Source organism: Anastrepha ludens, chromosome 5 (assembly GCF_028408465.1).
Source record: "Anastrepha ludens isolate Willacy chromosome 5, idAnaLude1.1, whole genome shotgun sequence".
In the NCBI taxonomy this organism is placed as follows: domain Eukaryota; kingdom Metazoa; phylum Arthropoda; class Insecta; order Diptera; family Tephritidae; genus Anastrepha; species Anastrepha ludens.
Genome location: NC_071501.1, coordinates 19,244,937 through 19,262,877, shown reverse-complemented (window position 1 = coordinate 19,262,877; position 17,941 = coordinate 19,244,937). Strand labels below are relative to the sequence as shown.

Sequence of the window (17,941 nt, the reverse complement as noted above, 5' to 3'; positions counted from 1 at the left end):
AACACTAAATGATTGAAAAAGCCCCACATGGCCAGTATTTCTCCAAAAACAGAAGCATATTTGCTAAAGCTCAAACCATCTAAACACTAAAGCTCTTTAAATGCCAACTTACTGACTATCCGCACTTTTGTGTACGCAGCTGTATACGCAATCACATTAGACCGCGCACGTGTACTCACACTTAAGCTCATAATACATATGAATGGACGTAGATAAATATAATCACTAATACACATACACTTGCATATACCCCGTAGCTCAAATGCATTTGTAAGGATTTTTTACAGCTCTGCTATTCCTTTAGATTATAAGCAGCATTACGAGTGTGCCATAAAATATGGGAGCACCTTAGGTTGGCAATCCAGACAAATATGTACGCACACATATTGTACAAGGTGAAGTCCAAAATAAACATGATTGATGTCATAGAAATGTTTTTTGTGGCACCATCTTTTGGAAGTTACATCCCTAGCTGACTTATAGTGAATGCTTGGTGACATTCGGTTCAGTGAAAGCGAAATTATTGGGTCTAAAGTGTCAGTATGTTTGTGGCATCGGTACAAAAATGAGTTTCGAACAAAGGGCTAATAAAAAATTTGGTTTTAAATCGGTAAAACGTTTACCGAAACATTTAAATTGCTGAAAAAAGTTTATGGCGATGATTGTCTATCTCGTGCCACAGTTCATGAGTGGATTACACGTTTCAGAGATGGTTGTGAGGACATAAATGACAATGAACATACACCTTGATCAAAAAGTTCCAGGAATATGTTCAGAAAATTCAGAATACAAGTTTCTTCCTCAAAAGTGATATTATCGCCTTCAAAGTACTCCTCATCAACTACAACCTACTTCTGCCAGAGTTTGATCCAACTTTCGAATAATTTCTTGAACTCTATTTTCGGTAAACCCATCACATCCGCCTTCGATTTTTCCATTACTTCGTTTCAGATTTTAAAGCGCGTTCCCCGTAGTGGTGAAACGGTTTTGACTCGATCAAACAGAAAGAAATGCAGGGAGGCATATCAGGTGAGTTCGATGGCTGTTGGATGGTATTCGTTCGTTCTTGGTATAAAATTCACTGATAATGATGGCATTATGCGATTCAGTAGACTTTGAGCGTTGCCTGGCGGTTATTATGGGAACTTTTTGATCAAGGGCCGCCCAAAATAAGTAATCGCCGAAAACTCCATCGAAATTATTCGTAGATTTATGAAAAATGAACCGAATTCATCGTTGAAATTCATGGAGACGGAGCTGAATATCTCTAAAACATCTATTAATCGCATTTTAACTAATCGGTTGGGCTTCCGAAAGGTCTGTGCACGTTTCATTCCGCACAATTTAACTGAGAACCGAAAATTGCTCAGAATTCAACATTCGAAAGACCTCATTAAAGAGGCGAGAAAAGACGAAAACTTCCTTTACATAATTCTAACTGGTGATAGAACGTGGTTTTTCCAACATAAACCTGAAACTAAGCGTCAAAGTGTAGAATGGAAGGCCCCAGACGAGCCACCACCCAAAAAATCACGTTTGGAGAAGACAAAAATCAAGTCGATGAGCATTTGCTTTTACGATTCTAAGGGAATTGTCCACAAGAAATTAGTGCCAACAGGCCAAACCGTCAATGCAATTTTTATCTTGGCGTTTTGAAGCGTTTTTTGCATCGAATTTGTCGAATACGCCCTGAATACTGCGAAGGAGGAAGCTGTCGCTTATTGCATGATAATGTACCATCTTATCGATCCCCTCTTGTGAGTGATTTTTTGAATAGAAATCACATTTTAACCATCAATCACTCACCGTATTCGCCTGATATGGCTCCCTATGACTTCTACGTATACGGAAAATTGCATTTGGCCATGAATGGAAAACGTTTAGCGTCCGTAGAGGCCATCCAAAAGTCTTGTACCGACATCCCGAAGGACATTCCAGTGAATGAGCTGAAACACTCGTTCGAAAAGCTTTTAGATCGCGCAAAACAGTGTACCAAGGCCAGAGGGGGCTATTTTGTATACATAAACTCGAAGTTATCAGCAGAAAGTCTCCTATCGTTCCTATTTTAGCTCAGTCTTGTTTATTTTGGACTTCACCTTGTATCATATATTCCTGCTTACCTATGTAAGTGTGCAAAATATATTACATAAATAGCTACATAATTACTGCTGCCTATAGCCCGCGGCGCTTACATGCAACACCTGGTTGGTACTTCCCACCTTCGCACATCTAATAAATGCCAGCGCAGAAGCATTTGGCACCGTTATTGTTGGAGTCAACAGTTAAATGCTTTCCGTTTATCGTTTGCCAAAGGAAACTAATTCACATAGCATGGATAAATTTCTAAAGACCTACGTATACATTTGTACACACAGATTTACAGCACGTGACATTAGTTTAAGGACAAAGGATTTTGTATACATGAAAGAAACCTAAAATATATACTTGCATATGTTAACAATTCTGGCGTTTTTCTCACTGTTATTGTTGTTGTAGCAGCATAAACATTCCCCGGAATGCTGCTGGAGTGATAGTCCTAAACAAATCTGGGTCGTTCCGGTTACGTAGAACCCACTGTCGTCCGAACGTTTTCTCAATTTGAGCAGTACTCAACTATCTCCTTTTGGTGGGTTTGCAATTTTGACATTAACGGAATTGAGTTTATCTCCTCAATTATCAAATTTTAAACCGAAAATATTTTTTATTTTCGAAAGCCATCATCAAATCAAGCCGCCTTTGACGCTCGACAAATTTCTTCAATTTTTAAGAGCGCATTGAAGTTGTATGTATTTACAGAAGCGTGAGCAGTAGGGCGGGTCTATTTAAAAATCGCTCATTGCTCTGTGAAAATCGTATTCTAGGGATCAAAATAAGAAACTTTGCCGAAGGAACCATACCTCTAAAACGAATTCTGATGTCCCCCAATTTGGGTCGAACTTTTGGGTAGGGGCAAATTTTGAAAAATCCCACTTTGACCCATTTAGAGTGCTCCAATTCAGTTCAAATGTATGACCGACCCCCACTAACTTTGGACGGCCGATCCATCCATGCCAGTGGCACACCCCCTGGAACTCCTTTGGGGGGTTCCCCATACAATCATTTCAAAATATCACCATTTTTTTGCCTTTACATGAGAAAAAAAACTAAAAAGTTCGACCCAAATTAGGGGACATCAGAATTCGTTTTAGGGGTATGGTTCCTTCGGCAAAGTTTCTTATTTTGATCCCTAGAATATGATTTTCATAGAGCAATGGGCGTTTTTTTGCCTCCCCACAAATCGACCCGGCCTAGTGAGCAGGGACTTATGTACGTGGCGAAGAAGGGAGCTCTGCAGCTCAGTTATGTATATTAGTGAGACCCAAACACCAGAAAATTTTATCGACGATACCCTCTTAAAATTATTCTATACATAATTAAGGCTTAGGCTCCTCTCGAAATCATAGAGCCTCGGCAAGACTCTTCCATCCTACATGGTTCTGGGCTGTTGTTTTTGCGTCGTCCCATGTGCTTTCGGCATCTGCTAGCTCGCGCAACATCGATCTTCTCCAAATAATCTTCGGCCGACCGACAATACTGACTTCATGCAGTCTGTGTCAGAAGAAAGGAACCGGTTTTTTTTTATAACTTCAAGATATATTTCGCTCTGCTTTTTACTGCATAATAGTCTCACTCAAGACCTACGACACCAGGGCTAATTCAGGTTAGTGTCGTTCGAATCTTTCCCGTAAACGCAACCAAACCGAAATGAGTGAGAAGTACGCGAAGCGTTTTGAGACCGCATTTTCAAGCACGCATTTGAGTGCGTAAGATAATTCGCCGCGGCTGCAAAAGTAAATAGAAAATCAAAAAAGTTTGTTGTGATGTGGAATCAGCGGTATAAAGTGCACAAAAATGTTTTTGACTTTACCGAGCGCGACTTGAAGAGAGTGAAGACAGAAAAACAGAATAAAGTGATCCTCCAACTTTTTAAGCGGGACCCTTCTTTGTGACTGCGCCAAGATCGATCAGTTCTTGTTAAAAAGGGCTGAGATGTGAGTATAAACATCATCGAATGTCGGCTGAAGGAGACGAACATATCCTATCGTCTCACATCATCAAAACCACTGCTCCCACAAAAACACATTGAGAAACAGCAAAACAAGAAAATGGCATCACAGTATTGGACTGGCCTTCCGAGTCCCCAGACGCCAACCCCATTGAAAATGTGTGGGGAATTATGAAAACGCATCTTGCCGGAAAGCCAGCCTATGACTTAAAGCAACTCGTGCGTCATGTTCGCAAAATCTATGTAGTCCTGTTTGTCGACGAGTTAGGCAAAAAAGCTGGTTCAAATCATGAAGAAGATGCCAGGCTGTACTCGACAACGACGCAGAATACACGGTTTATTGAGTAATTGCGACTCGTGCTTTTGTGAATACTTTTATGTAAAAAAAATTTAAAATATTTCCTTTATACTTCATGACTAATCGCGGTTTAAAAATATTTCCTTTATACTTCATGACTAGTCGCGGTTTCTTTTTTCTGACGCAGACTGTACATGAGCTTAATGCGAGCTCGCCCTTACTGCTCGCTTCTTGCTTTATTGTGGTTCACTCTCATAGCTCTTGGCGATGTTTACCTCCAGTCTGATAGTGCATGCCAACCGCGAGATGCCGGGTGAAACTCTCTACGATGCCTCTGCTGCGAAGGGGCATACCGGGAACTACCTTGCCTTATGCTTCCCTGATGTTGCCGTTGTGTAGCACTGCCAGTTCGGACTTCTCGTAAAGGGATTATCCTAGGGATCGGATTATCTTAGCGGGAACTCCCTTTATACTCAACGCTAGCTGTATTGATTGTGTCGAATGCCTTCTTAAAGTCAACGAACAGCATTTAAAGTGAACAAAAGACAGCAAAGTAGTTTTTTATTGTGAAATGTCACCTTGACAATAAATATAAACTTTGAACTGTTTGGTCGACACTTTACGAGATATCGATCACTACAGCCATTTGCCGCGAAAATAATGGATTATTTACATTCAAATATTAGTTTAAATTAAGTTATGAAACTCTTCCCAGTTTGTTTCCGTTTTAGTAAACATCACTTTTTTGGCTACCATTTTTACCAAAAGAGAGTTAATTTTTCCACTTTTTTCACGCTTCTTAAATGCAACGTTTTGTCAGGGAATGTCAAAACTCTAATTTTACAAGTGAGCAAACATTTAATAATTGAATCATGGACTTGAGTATAATAAGAAGTAAACTGAAAAGTACTGAAATAAAATTGGACATTTATTAAATGTTTTGGTAGTGCTTTTTAAAGTAAAATATCTATGGTTCTTTTTAAGTTTTCTTAATTTTTCTGATAAAATATTTTTTTTTTTGTTTTTGTATTTTTCTTGTTTACTCTTCTCGGGAGCAGAGGGGACGAGACATTTGTCTTGCGTTGGCTACTAAATTAAAAAAAAAATTTTGAGATAAAATTTTTTTTTTTTGAAAATTGTCGGAATCACAAATTTTTTATTTCCTATTTTATTAAAAAAAATCTGAAAAAACATAAATTATTTAACAAATAATTATATAGCAGCGCTAGCAACAAAAGAATTCAGAATAAAATTAGGCCTACTCCCATATGATATTACATCCATTTGCAAATCTTACCAAGAGAGGCTTGCAACTACTGTAGTTATGCGCTTTGGAAGATATATATAAGATATAGTTCTCTCTCTCCTTTTCTTCTACGTTATATCTTTTTTCTCTCTCGCGGAACGAAAATGCCCAAAACGTTGCATGACCTTGAAATTTTACTCTCCATTCTCGCTCGCCCATCGACGCCTAAGAAGTTTCACTTCAAAAATTCACAAGATGTTAAGTCACAAGATCTCGGTGGCCAATTGAGATCACCTTTCCGAGAGATAACACGGTCCGGAAACTTTTCCCGTAAAAGATCAATGGTTTCGTTGGTTTTGTGGCACATAGCGCCGTCTTGTTGAAAATAAACGTTGTCCAGATCAATACCATCAAATTCCGGCCATAAAAAATCGTTGGTCATCTTTCGATAGCGCAATCCATTCACCAATAACACGTGTTATTGGAAAACCCTTTACTATCCCATCATACCACGAGAACAAATAAAACAAAAAGCCATTCATGAAGAACTTTGGCTACTGTCTTTTGGTTCCTTAGATGATTGAGGGATTGAAACCTGTCTAGAAATTTGAAGCATAAAATTATTGAAAGCGTGCCACAGAGGCAAGCATATACGCCTTTAAGCAAGAAAAAGTTGTGTCTGGACCAAAGAATTTGTGTGAATTTTTGTGAAACACATATTTTTGTATCTAATAAAATGTTATTTTACTTCAACCCATTTACTTTATTTAAATACCAAAATCACATTTTTGCAATTATACGTTTTTTGACGCTTTGCTAGTTATGAATCGACCGACCCATCTGGCAACCCTGTATCTTTTGACAGGGACGTCAGATCGCTTAATGACATACCGCGTTGGAAGCGTCAGTCCAAGCAGATTTTTACCATGGAACAGTACACGCCACGCGAGTGCTCCCAAATTGTTGAAATTCACATTCAACAAAAGAAGTCAATTGTGAAAACTCAACGTGCGTATCAAAAATTAAATAATGTGAAAAGAGACTGGCCACCGCGTTCGCCCGATTTAACGCCACCTGACTTTTTCTTGTGGGGATATTTAAAATCGGAGGTTTATATTAATAAGCCAAAGGCCATAGAAGAGCTCAAGAACAACATCCGTGAGGAAATAGACGCTATTCCAGCCGAAATGTTAGCTAAAACTATGGAAAATGCTGCAAAACGGTCACAATACGCCGTACAGGCTCAAGGCGGCCATTTGAGAGATATCATATTCAAAAAGTGATGTCAACAAATCTACTTGAACCAAATAAAATGATTAGTAGCGTCAACATCAAAAAAATTGTGTTTTTCTTTGATTTAAAAAAAAAAACACATGGGTCCGTCGAATATGGGCAACCCAGTATACGAACGTTGATAACGCCCAGATTATAACTTATGCATTTACGAAAAGACGCTGAATAATCTTCTCCCATTTATTATTTTAAAATTTATTTATTATTTATTGCTGACCAAGCAAGCGCAATTTTATATAAAAAAGTTTAATTTTTATGGAAAAAAATTTCTCGTGCAGCTAAAAAAGCACACGACTACCTAAAGTTACGCCATGCAGTGTATATCTACATCTATTATGTGTATGCACATATGTATATATACACATTCATGTACACATACAAAATATAGATTTGTGTATTTAAGTGATTACAGGAGGCCAAAGGCACGTGCTAAATGCAAATTTGTCCACATTTTGTGGTATTTGCTAAGTAGCACAATACTCATTATGGATTCACACACACAAACATATTTGCACATAATATTTTTCAAATGAGGCGTAGTACACCTTGAGTGTGCCCGATTGTGTGCGTAAGTATGTAATTATAGAATATTTGAAGTGGTGGCATTTTGCTGTCGAAAACATGAAATACTACAAAAGTATACAAACATTTATCTGCACTGCTTTGTACAAATAAATAATTATGAATATAACATAACTTTATACAAACTACTGCTCGTAAATATTTGCGGAATCTAAATACTAGAAACTAGCGAACAAATGTGCACCTGTTTATCTGATACGCAAACAAGCGACATATACATTTTCGTATGTACGAATAGCAACCATAACTTCACAATCGCTTATAGAAATGCAGACTTAACTGTTACTTAATTGTCGTTTATTTCATACCGAAAACCACTTACAGCCCCAACTGAGCCATTTGCACTGCTGCTAACATGCACTGACTTTGAAGTCACTCATCCGCCCTGGCGAACAACTACTTATTTACTACATACAGGTGCAGAGGTACACACATTTGTGTTTTCATAAAGTTAATTATAAACATATTCAGTTGTTAATATGTTTTCCTATACGCCAGCGGCAATTAGTGTCCCTCACTCATTACGCATTTCTGCTATTTCACCATTTAATATTGTATTTTGTGTATGAAGGAAATTCATGAAAGTTTTAGTTCCCCTCACCGGATGTAGCTGTATTTCAGAGTTAAACGAATTATATTTCATGCTTAGTTACGCATTGAAAACAATTTACTATACAGATTAAAGTTGCACAAATAAGTACGCATCTGCAGCTAATTAATGTGCGGCCAATTAGTGGCATCGAACTGACAGAGTAGAGTGAATGAATCTCAAAATAAAAAAAATAGTAAGTGAAACAAGTAAAGATGATTCGAGTTATTATAATTGTCTTCTATTAAGTTTGAAGACATTCTTCAAATATTTTATTTATTTTTTACTGAGAGTTGGATTAGCGTTTGGAACAGTATTCGGAGTAGGAAGAAAGTTCGTTATTAATATTAAAGTTACGCAAGGATTAGTAGAGTGCAGGCAAAATTTTACGGATTTGATATATGAGGTGTGTTCAAAAAATAAGGTGAGTTTTCACTTTTCTCCAAAAATATTTATTTATTCAACAATTTTATCTCCTTCAAAGTAGTCCCCCACAGATATAGTACACTTGTGCCAACGTTTTTTCCAATCCTCGTAGCAGTTCTAATATGCACTTTTTGGTACGTCCTTCAGCTCTCTCAGCGATTCGGTTTTTATGTTCTCAATCGTCGCGAAACGTCATCCCTTGATGAATCTCTTTAATCTTGGGAAAAGGAGAAAGTCACAGGGGGCCAAATCTGGTTAATACGGTGTACGAAGCATCGTAACGGTGTTGTTTTTGACCAAATAAACTCTCACAAGCAAAGATGAGTGAGCAGACGCATTATCATGATGCAAAAGCCATGATCTTTTTTCCACAATTCCGCGCTTTTTTTTCATACTGCTGCAAGCAAACGGCGTATAAATACAAGGTACGAATTCTTATTTACCGTACGCCTTTGTGGTAAGAACTCCTCAAGCACTACGTCATGGTAATCGAAGAAAACAGTGAGCAAAAGCTTGACATTTGATTGAACGTGGCGAGCTTTGTTTGGTCTTGGCTCTCCTGGACTCTTCCATTGGGACAATTGGGCTTTGGTTTCGACATCATAACCAAATATCCATGATTCGTCACCAGTTATGAACCTTTTAAGCAAATCTGGAGCATCATTGACGTCATTCAACAATTAACAAACTTTCAAGAGTGTCTTCAAATTATTGAAACTTAAATTTCTTAGGGGCTTCGTGCAAATATTCGCCAGCTGTGTATTTTTTGGCACATACTTGAGCGTGAAGCCTTTGGTCTTATACACATCTCTAATGAATCGAACTTTCACCTCAATATGTTCGGTCTTCTAGTGGGATTGTGGATTCTTCACTCATTTGATTGACCAAAAAAAGTTCTGGTACTGAGCGATTTCCGGACATTTCCACCAGCAGCCATGTACTCTGCTTCGGTTGTTGAGAGTGCAACTATTTGCTGAATTTTCGATGCCCAACCTCCAGTTAATTGCCTTGTCCCCAAATCACCAGCAAAGTCCGAATCACTGAAGCAGGTCAAATACAAATTATTAACTTTTTCGTATAAAATACATTTACTAAGAGTCAACCCGTGTCATTTTGCTTTGCATTTTGCAACTGATTATCAAATTCTCTGCGTATTTAAGGACGCAATGCAGTACTCGTATTAACAGGCATAAAAAACTAAATTGAGACTTTTTTAGAAAAAGTTGCCGTAGAGCATAGGGCAATAGTTTATAGGTTTCATTCAAGAAAGAGATTCGTGGTACCCCAATGGGCATTTCTTTTTGACCCAATCTACTTGCCTGCCTATTACTTCTCTGCCTTTATTCTCTAACAAATATTTTTACTTTCATTTTTTTTATAGATATCCCAAGCCAGGCACACAAAATCCTATAGTAAAGTTGCGCGTGGCCGACATTAAAAATCCGGAGGATATCCAAATAAGGGACATACAACCGCCGCATATACTGCTCAACGAGTAAGTATCGAGATAAATATTATATAATATAGTCAAATACATTTAAAGAAAAATGTCCATGCAAACTTATCTATTCGCATTCATCCACTCAAGTGTATGGATGATTTTATGCTCTTGCAAGTATGTGCAAATGCGTCATTAACTTATCGTCCCTAGATTTGTATGAGCGCAGAAGTATGGAGTAATCAAAATAAATTGCATAGACATTTCCTCATATCTCTTACTCCAACCAACACTTGCACACTTATTTCTAATATGGATATTCCTTCAATTCTTTCTTTTCATGCTTTTATCACAAACTGTGGCTGATTTTATCAGAGATCACTACTTCAGCAGCGCCGGCTGGGTGAGTGAAACGGAAATCTGTGTAGTTTGGTTAAATCGTCCACAAAACATTTCGGTGGTCAGCATCTGTAAGAGTCCATTGTTTATGTGCGTTGAGGTAAATATAATCGATAAAGAATGAAGTGTACACTAAAAGCATGCAGACATGCAAAGGTTCGAAAAAAAATTTAAGTGCAGTATCTGTACAATGAATTGCGAACGATAAGGAAATATTACAGAGTTTACTTTAGACTAAAAAGGCAAGTAAAGGGTTATGAAATAGTTGTTAGCCAAGCTGAGCTTATTTTATTTTTTAAGTCACTCGAGACAAATTTTTAATATAGTTCTTTATTGTCCCGCCTTTACTATGCGTAACAGTCCTTATAAAAGGTGGCGCAAAATTACTCACCCTATCGGAAGATGCTATAATTTTTGCAAACGGTTTCGTACGTAAATCATATTTGATACTAGAAAGCTACGCTCAAAGGTCAAAATGCAAATTTCAATCACTCAAAATCATATTTTGTTTTGGTATTAAGTATAAAATATAAACAAAAATGAAAAACAAACTTGGATGATTGGATTTCAATACTCGGATTGTCTCTAGATAATTGCCGTAGCATTCTTTAAAAATAATTAATTTAATTTTAATTCTTTAACGACGCCCCTCAAAAATTAGTCTAATGTGGTCAAATTCCAGCTTCTTTATCTAATTGGGTATTTGGCCGAGCTCCTTCTTGTTTGTAGTGCACGTCTTGATATTTTTCCACAAACCGAGCGTCCTACAGTTTTATGCCGCCTCCCAATGGCAGATGGTTTTTTAACTCTTTCATGGCGAAATGTTTGCAGAGGGGCGACCGTTTTAGAATTTTTTATTTTTTATTTTTTGCTGTTTCGTGCTCGGAGTTTTGAACCCATGAACTTCCGATTGATAATCATACATCATCAAGCCATTCGGCTTCTAGGAAACTAATTAACGGCACCGTTTCGTGCGGTTATTTGGTGTGCGAAGACTACGCGCAAAGGATCGCCGTCCTGTTTAAACCAAATGGCGTCTATAATGGTTAAAATGACAAATGGGTTTGGTTAAATGGTCGCCGGTAAGAAGGCCCACTTGGATGAGAAGTCAAAATTGTTCCTTGTGATACCATTGCACTGGAAAAAGAAGGGAAAAAATATGGCAGAGTGGATTGGTAGAGGAACTGAGATTTTAGGGTTGTGAGAAACAAACAAAGATAGACCAGAAGATGGCTAGTCTCGGTTGTATTAATCGCCTCAAGCTGCTGATAAAATTCATCTGGTGAGCCTGTTATATCAGCAGGCGTAGCAAAGAAGAGAGAGCCAGGATACCTAAATATTAGTCCCGCGAAAGCAGGATAACTACAAAGAAGGTGCTGAAATGGCTCCAATTCATTCTCCAAGGTTAGGTTAGGTTAAATGGCTGCCCTAGCTTAGGGCACACTTGGACAAATATTGAAATATTGGGATTAGTGACGATGATAACCATGCATTTTACGATTACACCGACGGTGGCTGATTTGCATTCGTAATTAGCCGCAACAAGCTACTGATGAATTTCGCCAAATTTGTGATAATTAGACCCGCTATATCCGCAGGCGTAGTGAAAAAATGAGAGCCTAGATGTCTAAATCTTTGCCAGACGAGAGCAGGGCAGCTGAGAAGAAGGTGTTGAGATGATTCCACCTCGTCTTCAAGACAGCTTCTGCAGAACGGACTTGAGGCAACCCCAAGTCTCCCCGCATGAACACCTAACGGGCAATGTTCGGTAAGGATACCCACCAGATTCGAGAGCTAGGGCTTTGTTAGCCTTAGGAGTTCCCTCGAGCGTCACCGATCTACCCGTGGCCAGAAGGATCTCGCGGCCTTGCACGTTTGTGCACTAGCCCAGCGCTCACTGAGTTGACTCGAGGCCCATCTTTCCAGGAGTAGACCACAGGTTCTTAAGGGAACCCCAATCCTCTCATTTCGCGACGAAACCGTCTTCAAAGTTCACGATTCATTCTCCAAACATTTACCGCAAAAATAACTTGCTGTAATGCTGAGCCTCACAACACGTTTACCTAGCGCGTAGTGTCCGGTTAGGACCCCTGGGGAGGTTAGGATAAGGTCGGTCCCCATACGATAGAAAATTATTTTCAATTATCCTCTCCCTAGTTTAAAAGCTTACTCTGAGAGGATTTTAGGGTCATCCAAGTTTTCATCCTTGTTGAGTCCTAAAAACAGCCAAAATAGAGTTATCGTCATAACTCTTTTATTTATAAATTGGTTCCAAAGTGTGAAAAGATAGTTTTGAATACTATATATTTTTTTCCATTTCTAGAGCTCCATTTTTCTCCTTCTTACATTTTTCTTCATGGGACAGTTGCAAACTTACTATTTTCGTGAGCCAGTCTAAAGGATACCCAAAAAAATCGAGAGCTAAGGCTTTGTTAGCATCAGAAACTCGTTTGGGAACCTCGGCTCCACACGTGGCGAGAAGTGTCTCGCAATTAAATAATTTGTGGACTTCGCCAGCGTTTCTTGAGTGCTCACATAGCCCACCTTTCCAGAAGTACACCACAGATAGTCAAGGAGATCCCAATCCTTTAATTCACCTTACAGACACCCAGTCTAGTTAGTTCATCCGCCTAGTAGTTTCTCGCAACGCCCCGGTTACTCCTGTTGCCAAGTATCCAAATGGGCTGAGTTTTAAAGGACTCGGACGCATTCGAAAGAAAAGCTACGCATTTCTCAACCAGTTTTGAGTGCAGGGTTCCTAATGCCGCTAAATTCTCAGATCAAATGTTGACTTCCCTGACAGTTGGTGCACAAGTCAGGAGCCAGTTTTCTGCTTCTTTGATTGCCGGTACCTCTGCTCGGGATACAATACAGTGGTTCAGTACCCTGAACTTGAGTTTGATGGGAGCTCCTTACACAATTCTCCTACACCTACCTTTCGAACCAACTTCGAGTAGCTCACCAGACTTTGTAAGCGCAATCTGCACTCCCTCCATTCTTCCTTTGAGGGAATCTGAACGGAGAATTTACGTTTCGGACCGGACAATCAGTCAAAAGGGCGGTGAATTCAAAGTTTCTTATGCAGGCTTTTTGCTCATTTTCGAAAAAAAACAAGGAAGAAATGGTCCAATGACGCCGTTCAGTCACTCGTTTTAGATGCTTTAAATTCTGCAAGACGTGTGGATTAGCCGATCCTCCAAAGCGAAAATTCTGTTTGAAAATGAACTTCCTCCGAAAAGATGGTTTTATGGTATGAATACTTCACTTCAACTATGCGTTTTTCAGACCATTTGCTCCCGCGACAAGCAACACATTTTTTGGCTATCTAACTGTAAATAAGCGTGTGTCTTGATGTTGTTCCACAAATGGAGGGGCCTAATCGTTTTTCAATGAGCTTTTTAGGAGCAGAAATATACTCGAAGGTTTGCCATTGCCAGCCTAAGGGCGACCGCTATTAGAAGACTTTTTCTATCAATTGACGTTTCGTGTTCGGGATTTCAAACCTCTGCACTTACGAATGGTAGTCACATTACTCAGCTATTCGGCTTCGGCGGCTGCAGCTTTTTTAGTTGAAAGCGAAAAAGTCGATAGTTAGATGCTCTCGAATATTCCTCAAACTTGGAGTGTCGACACAAAGACAAGGAACAATCTGATCAAGCCAAAAGACGGGACGCGAAAGCTTAAGTGCATAACTCAGTAAAGACTCACACCAGAAGCCGAGAAGCCATACAAAACCAGCTACCAAATAATTTGAGTGTTAAAAAGCAATAAAAATTATAATGAAGCCCACCCAACTGGGCAAACGGCATCCAATGCTGTGTGGCTTGTGATCCTGCATGGATGTGGTATACCACGAGCTATTTGAATCTGGCGAAATTTTCACACGGCACCGAAGCCTTTCCGCAGTTGAGCTCACATTTAGTGTCCTTGTCATAAGAAACTGTTAGTTTCGGTCTTGAAGCTGCTCCGTAAATGACAAATTTCATAAGAAATTCTTATCGTCCATAATTCATTGGACAGTTACTGTACCAGTTAGTAAACTAAGTACTTTTAGAACCACTCAATCTTCAGTGGAATTTATCAAAATATATTGCCACCGTTGCTTATCCCGGCGATTTCTTTTATTTATTACTTGAATTTTTGCTGCATTCCAATCGACTAATCTTGCACGCTTGACAATGTTCGTGACCACTGTGCAGACGCATCGCGTGAGCGGCGATGGACGCGGTTGGGTGGATACCATTTCGGTGCCATTGTTTGCAGCGAATGCAACGTCCTATGTTGCCATATCGCCATTGCGTGACGGCACATCCGGTAAGTTGAAACTATGTAGCAGCACAAGAGCGCTGTTTTTTTTCACACGCACACATACATACCAACACACTCACAATTTTCGCCACATTTATTTTCACCAAAAAAATTTACCAAAATTTGATTTATTTACATCGACAAGGCTACTTCCGGCACATTGTGCACGTGCACGTGGCCAAAAAGCGTGTGCTGCCACTAACACATGGACAATACGAGGTGAATGAGTTGCTACATTGGGACCAACTGAATAATTGGATGTAAGTACCTAGTCAATTTCAACTGCTCAATTACCACCTTCACTTTTACGCTACTCAAACTCTGCATCCTTCGACAGCTACTTTCTTGGCACACCGGAACGCATGCCGGGGCAACAGCACCTGTATCGCGTGTCCGCTTTGCCACCGCGTCACGGCTCACCGCTCCAGCTGCCCGATTGTCTAACGTGCCCCACGCAATTGCGTAGTAGCAGCCATGGCGCCGAGGTGCATACGAAACCGCCACCAAAATTAGTGACCGCCTGGGATGATGACTGGGAGGACTCGGAGGAGCGTCAAACTTTGCCACCACCAACGCTCACGCCGGAACACAAACGTCCGAAGTCATCACAGCTCCATACCGGCGCCAATGAATGTCTCTATCATACAGCCAAGTTTCCATGGGTACTTGAAGCTCGTTATGTGCTCATTGAGTGCCTGGGTCCAGTGATACCCACATCCAGTGTTTATGCGCTAGCTGGCGTTTATGGCGAAATGAGCGATAAGAAATCCATGCCAGAGAAACCCGGAGGAATGGAATTGCTCGTGACAATACAAAACAACACGCGTCTGAAGGAGAAAATGTTGCGCACTGCTCTGCCGCAGGTGAAAACATTCCCAGTCATGATATCGGGTGGTTACCATGCGCAGGTGCGTCTCTACCTGCCGCCAGTGTTACGCGAGGATGAGATCACGCGTTACCCTACGATTTTGCACGTGTACTCCGGTCCGGGCACGCAATTGGTGACGGAGAAATGGCACATCGATTGGAATACTTATTTGTCGGGGACGAAGGATTACATTGTGATTGAAATCGATGGGCGTGGTTCATCGGGACAGGGCTATCAATTGCTACATGAGATCTACAAGCGACTCGGCTCCGTTGAGGTGTCCGATCAGCTGGAAGTGAGTGAATACCTACGTGATAATCTGCATTTCATCGACGGACGTCGCATGGGTGTTTGGGGTTGGAGTTATGGTGGTTATACTGCCGCACTCGCGCTTGCCGGTACACAATCGATATTTCAGTGCGGCATAAGTGTATCGCCGGTGACGAATTGGAAACTTTATGGTAAGATATTTTAATATGGAAAGTAAGGAAGTTTAATTCAGACCCTGCTCAAGAGGAGATCAGAGTAATATTTATAGGGTTTATTTCTACCTGATTTCAGAGCATTTAAGTGTATTTTGGGAATTTTGTTAAGAAGCTTATTTTAACGTAATTCGATTTACACTGTGAAAACCTAGTCAAAGAAAACTCTTGATAACTAAGAGGTCAAAGTTCCTTTTAGAGTTCTTGCGATAGAACTTTGAGCTTATCTTTCAACTTAATAGTCTATCGACTTCGCTTCACAATTCTGTATCGCAAAATAGTTTAAGAGGTTCTGTATCCATGGACCTCATATTCATCGACGCTGCCCTGGATTTAGTAGGTCAGATCATAAGGGGAAGTTCTAAATTATACTTGAGTTCTAAAAAAGCATCCAAGGATAGAAAAACGGTGGGGAAGGAAACTTATCTGCACCTTTACTTCATCTGAAAACTCCGCTTTGAGTAGTTAATATAATTTGTCCTATTTTAGCAGTTTAGGGTTAAAGAGATCACTGTAACATAAGAAGTTCATGTACACAGCAGAGTAGAGTGCATAAGAGACTAATGACTACTCGGTCATGGGAACTAAATTGCCTCAAAATTAGTTGAATACTTTTCCAAATTTCCCTTTGCAAATTGATGAGCTTGGCATTGTTGCGTGTATTTGGCTTTATATATTTCCATAGCGAAGGAGTCCTTTTCAAAAACTTTGACTTTTCCTGAGCATTTAGCATGAAGAATTGGGCTGTGAAGTGCACGGATCAGACATAGCTGTAAAACAATAATACCATCAAAGTTGGAAGAGGGTGAAAGATGGGTATAGGGAAGATATTGAAAAGGGACGAATAGAAATAACAGATGCAAAAGACGCTTTATAGGAATGAGAAAGTTTCCTAGAAACCTAATACAAAAGCCTTAGGATTCATCAGACGTCAAAGAAAAAGTAAATAAAAATATGAGAGAAAATATCTGAGTCATGGTCTTACTAAAACGGCGCAATTGAGCAATAATTATGGGACGAGAAGATGCCACCTTATCACCACAAAAGCACTCGAAGTTATGTTAAGTCTCAGGGCATGGACAGTTTCCGATTAAGACACGCACCGCCATTGAGAGTTTGGCACTGCTAGCCCCAGGAGGCTGTCGACCTTCCAACTTCGCATGATAGAATTCTATTCCAAAGTTTGCTTAGCTGATCATAAGACCCTATATAGGGGTTTCCAATAAGAGGTGTTATTTTGATAAAAGATCAATGGTTTCGTTGCTTGTGTGGCACGTAGCGCCGTCTTGTTTAAAATAAACGTTGTCTAGATAAATACCATCCAATTCCGGTCATAAAAAATCGTTAATCATCTCTCGATAGCGCAATCCATTCCCCGTAACTGTTGTTCCAGCTTCATTTTCGAAAAAGTAAGGCCCAATGACTCCGTCGGACCATAAACCGCACCAATTAGTCACACGTTGAGGATAGAGAGACTTTTCAACAATAACTCTCGGATTTTCTAAGCCCTAGATCCGACAAGTTTGCTTTTTGAAGAAGCCACTGAGGTGGAAATGGGTCTCATCACTCAAGATGATTTTTCGTTGGAATTCCGGACCATTTCAAGATGATTTGTCGATGGAATTTCGGATCATTTTCATGCATTTCAACGACCCAAACAGCAAAGACACGACATTGTTGATGAGCGTCCGGCTTGAGTTCTTGTGTTAACTGGACTTTATAAGCTTTCAGACTAAAAACTTTATGCAAAATACAGTGTAATGACGTTTGTGGAATGCCTAATTCCAAAGAACGACGAGGAATGGACAAATCTGGGTTCTCTTCAACACTTTCGGCTACAACAGCAATATTTTCGGCTGTTCGGCTTGAGCGACGTGCACGGGTTTTATTCCTCACTACACTAACTTGTCCAAACAGCTCGAATTTGTTCACCAATTTCTGTATTGCGGTACGACAAGGTGCTTCAC

The 17,941-nt window shown here is 39.8% G+C and overlaps 1 protein-coding gene across 2 annotated transcripts in view; it reads left to right on the top strand.

Moving 5' to 3' along the window:
• LOC128863470 (prolyl endopeptidase FAP) overlaps positions 1–17,941 on the top strand; it is a 200,809-nt gene that overhangs the window by 167,773 nt on the left and 15,095 nt on the right. For both annotated transcript variants that reach the window (XR_008454605.1, XM_054102636.1), the window contains exons 9-13: positions 9,861–9,974; positions 10,293–10,416; positions 14,516–14,630; positions 14,770–14,884; positions 14,962–15,953. Coding sequence is in view for 1 of the 2 variants with exons in the window: in XM_054102636.1 (XP_053958611.1) it covers positions 9,861–9,974; positions 10,293–10,416; positions 14,516–14,630; positions 14,770–14,884; positions 14,962–15,953 (1,460 nt within the window). In the remaining variant the exon portion in view is untranslated. The remainder of the gene's footprint in view (positions 1–9,860; positions 9,975–10,292; positions 10,417–14,515; positions 14,631–14,769; positions 14,885–14,961; positions 15,954–17,941) is intronic.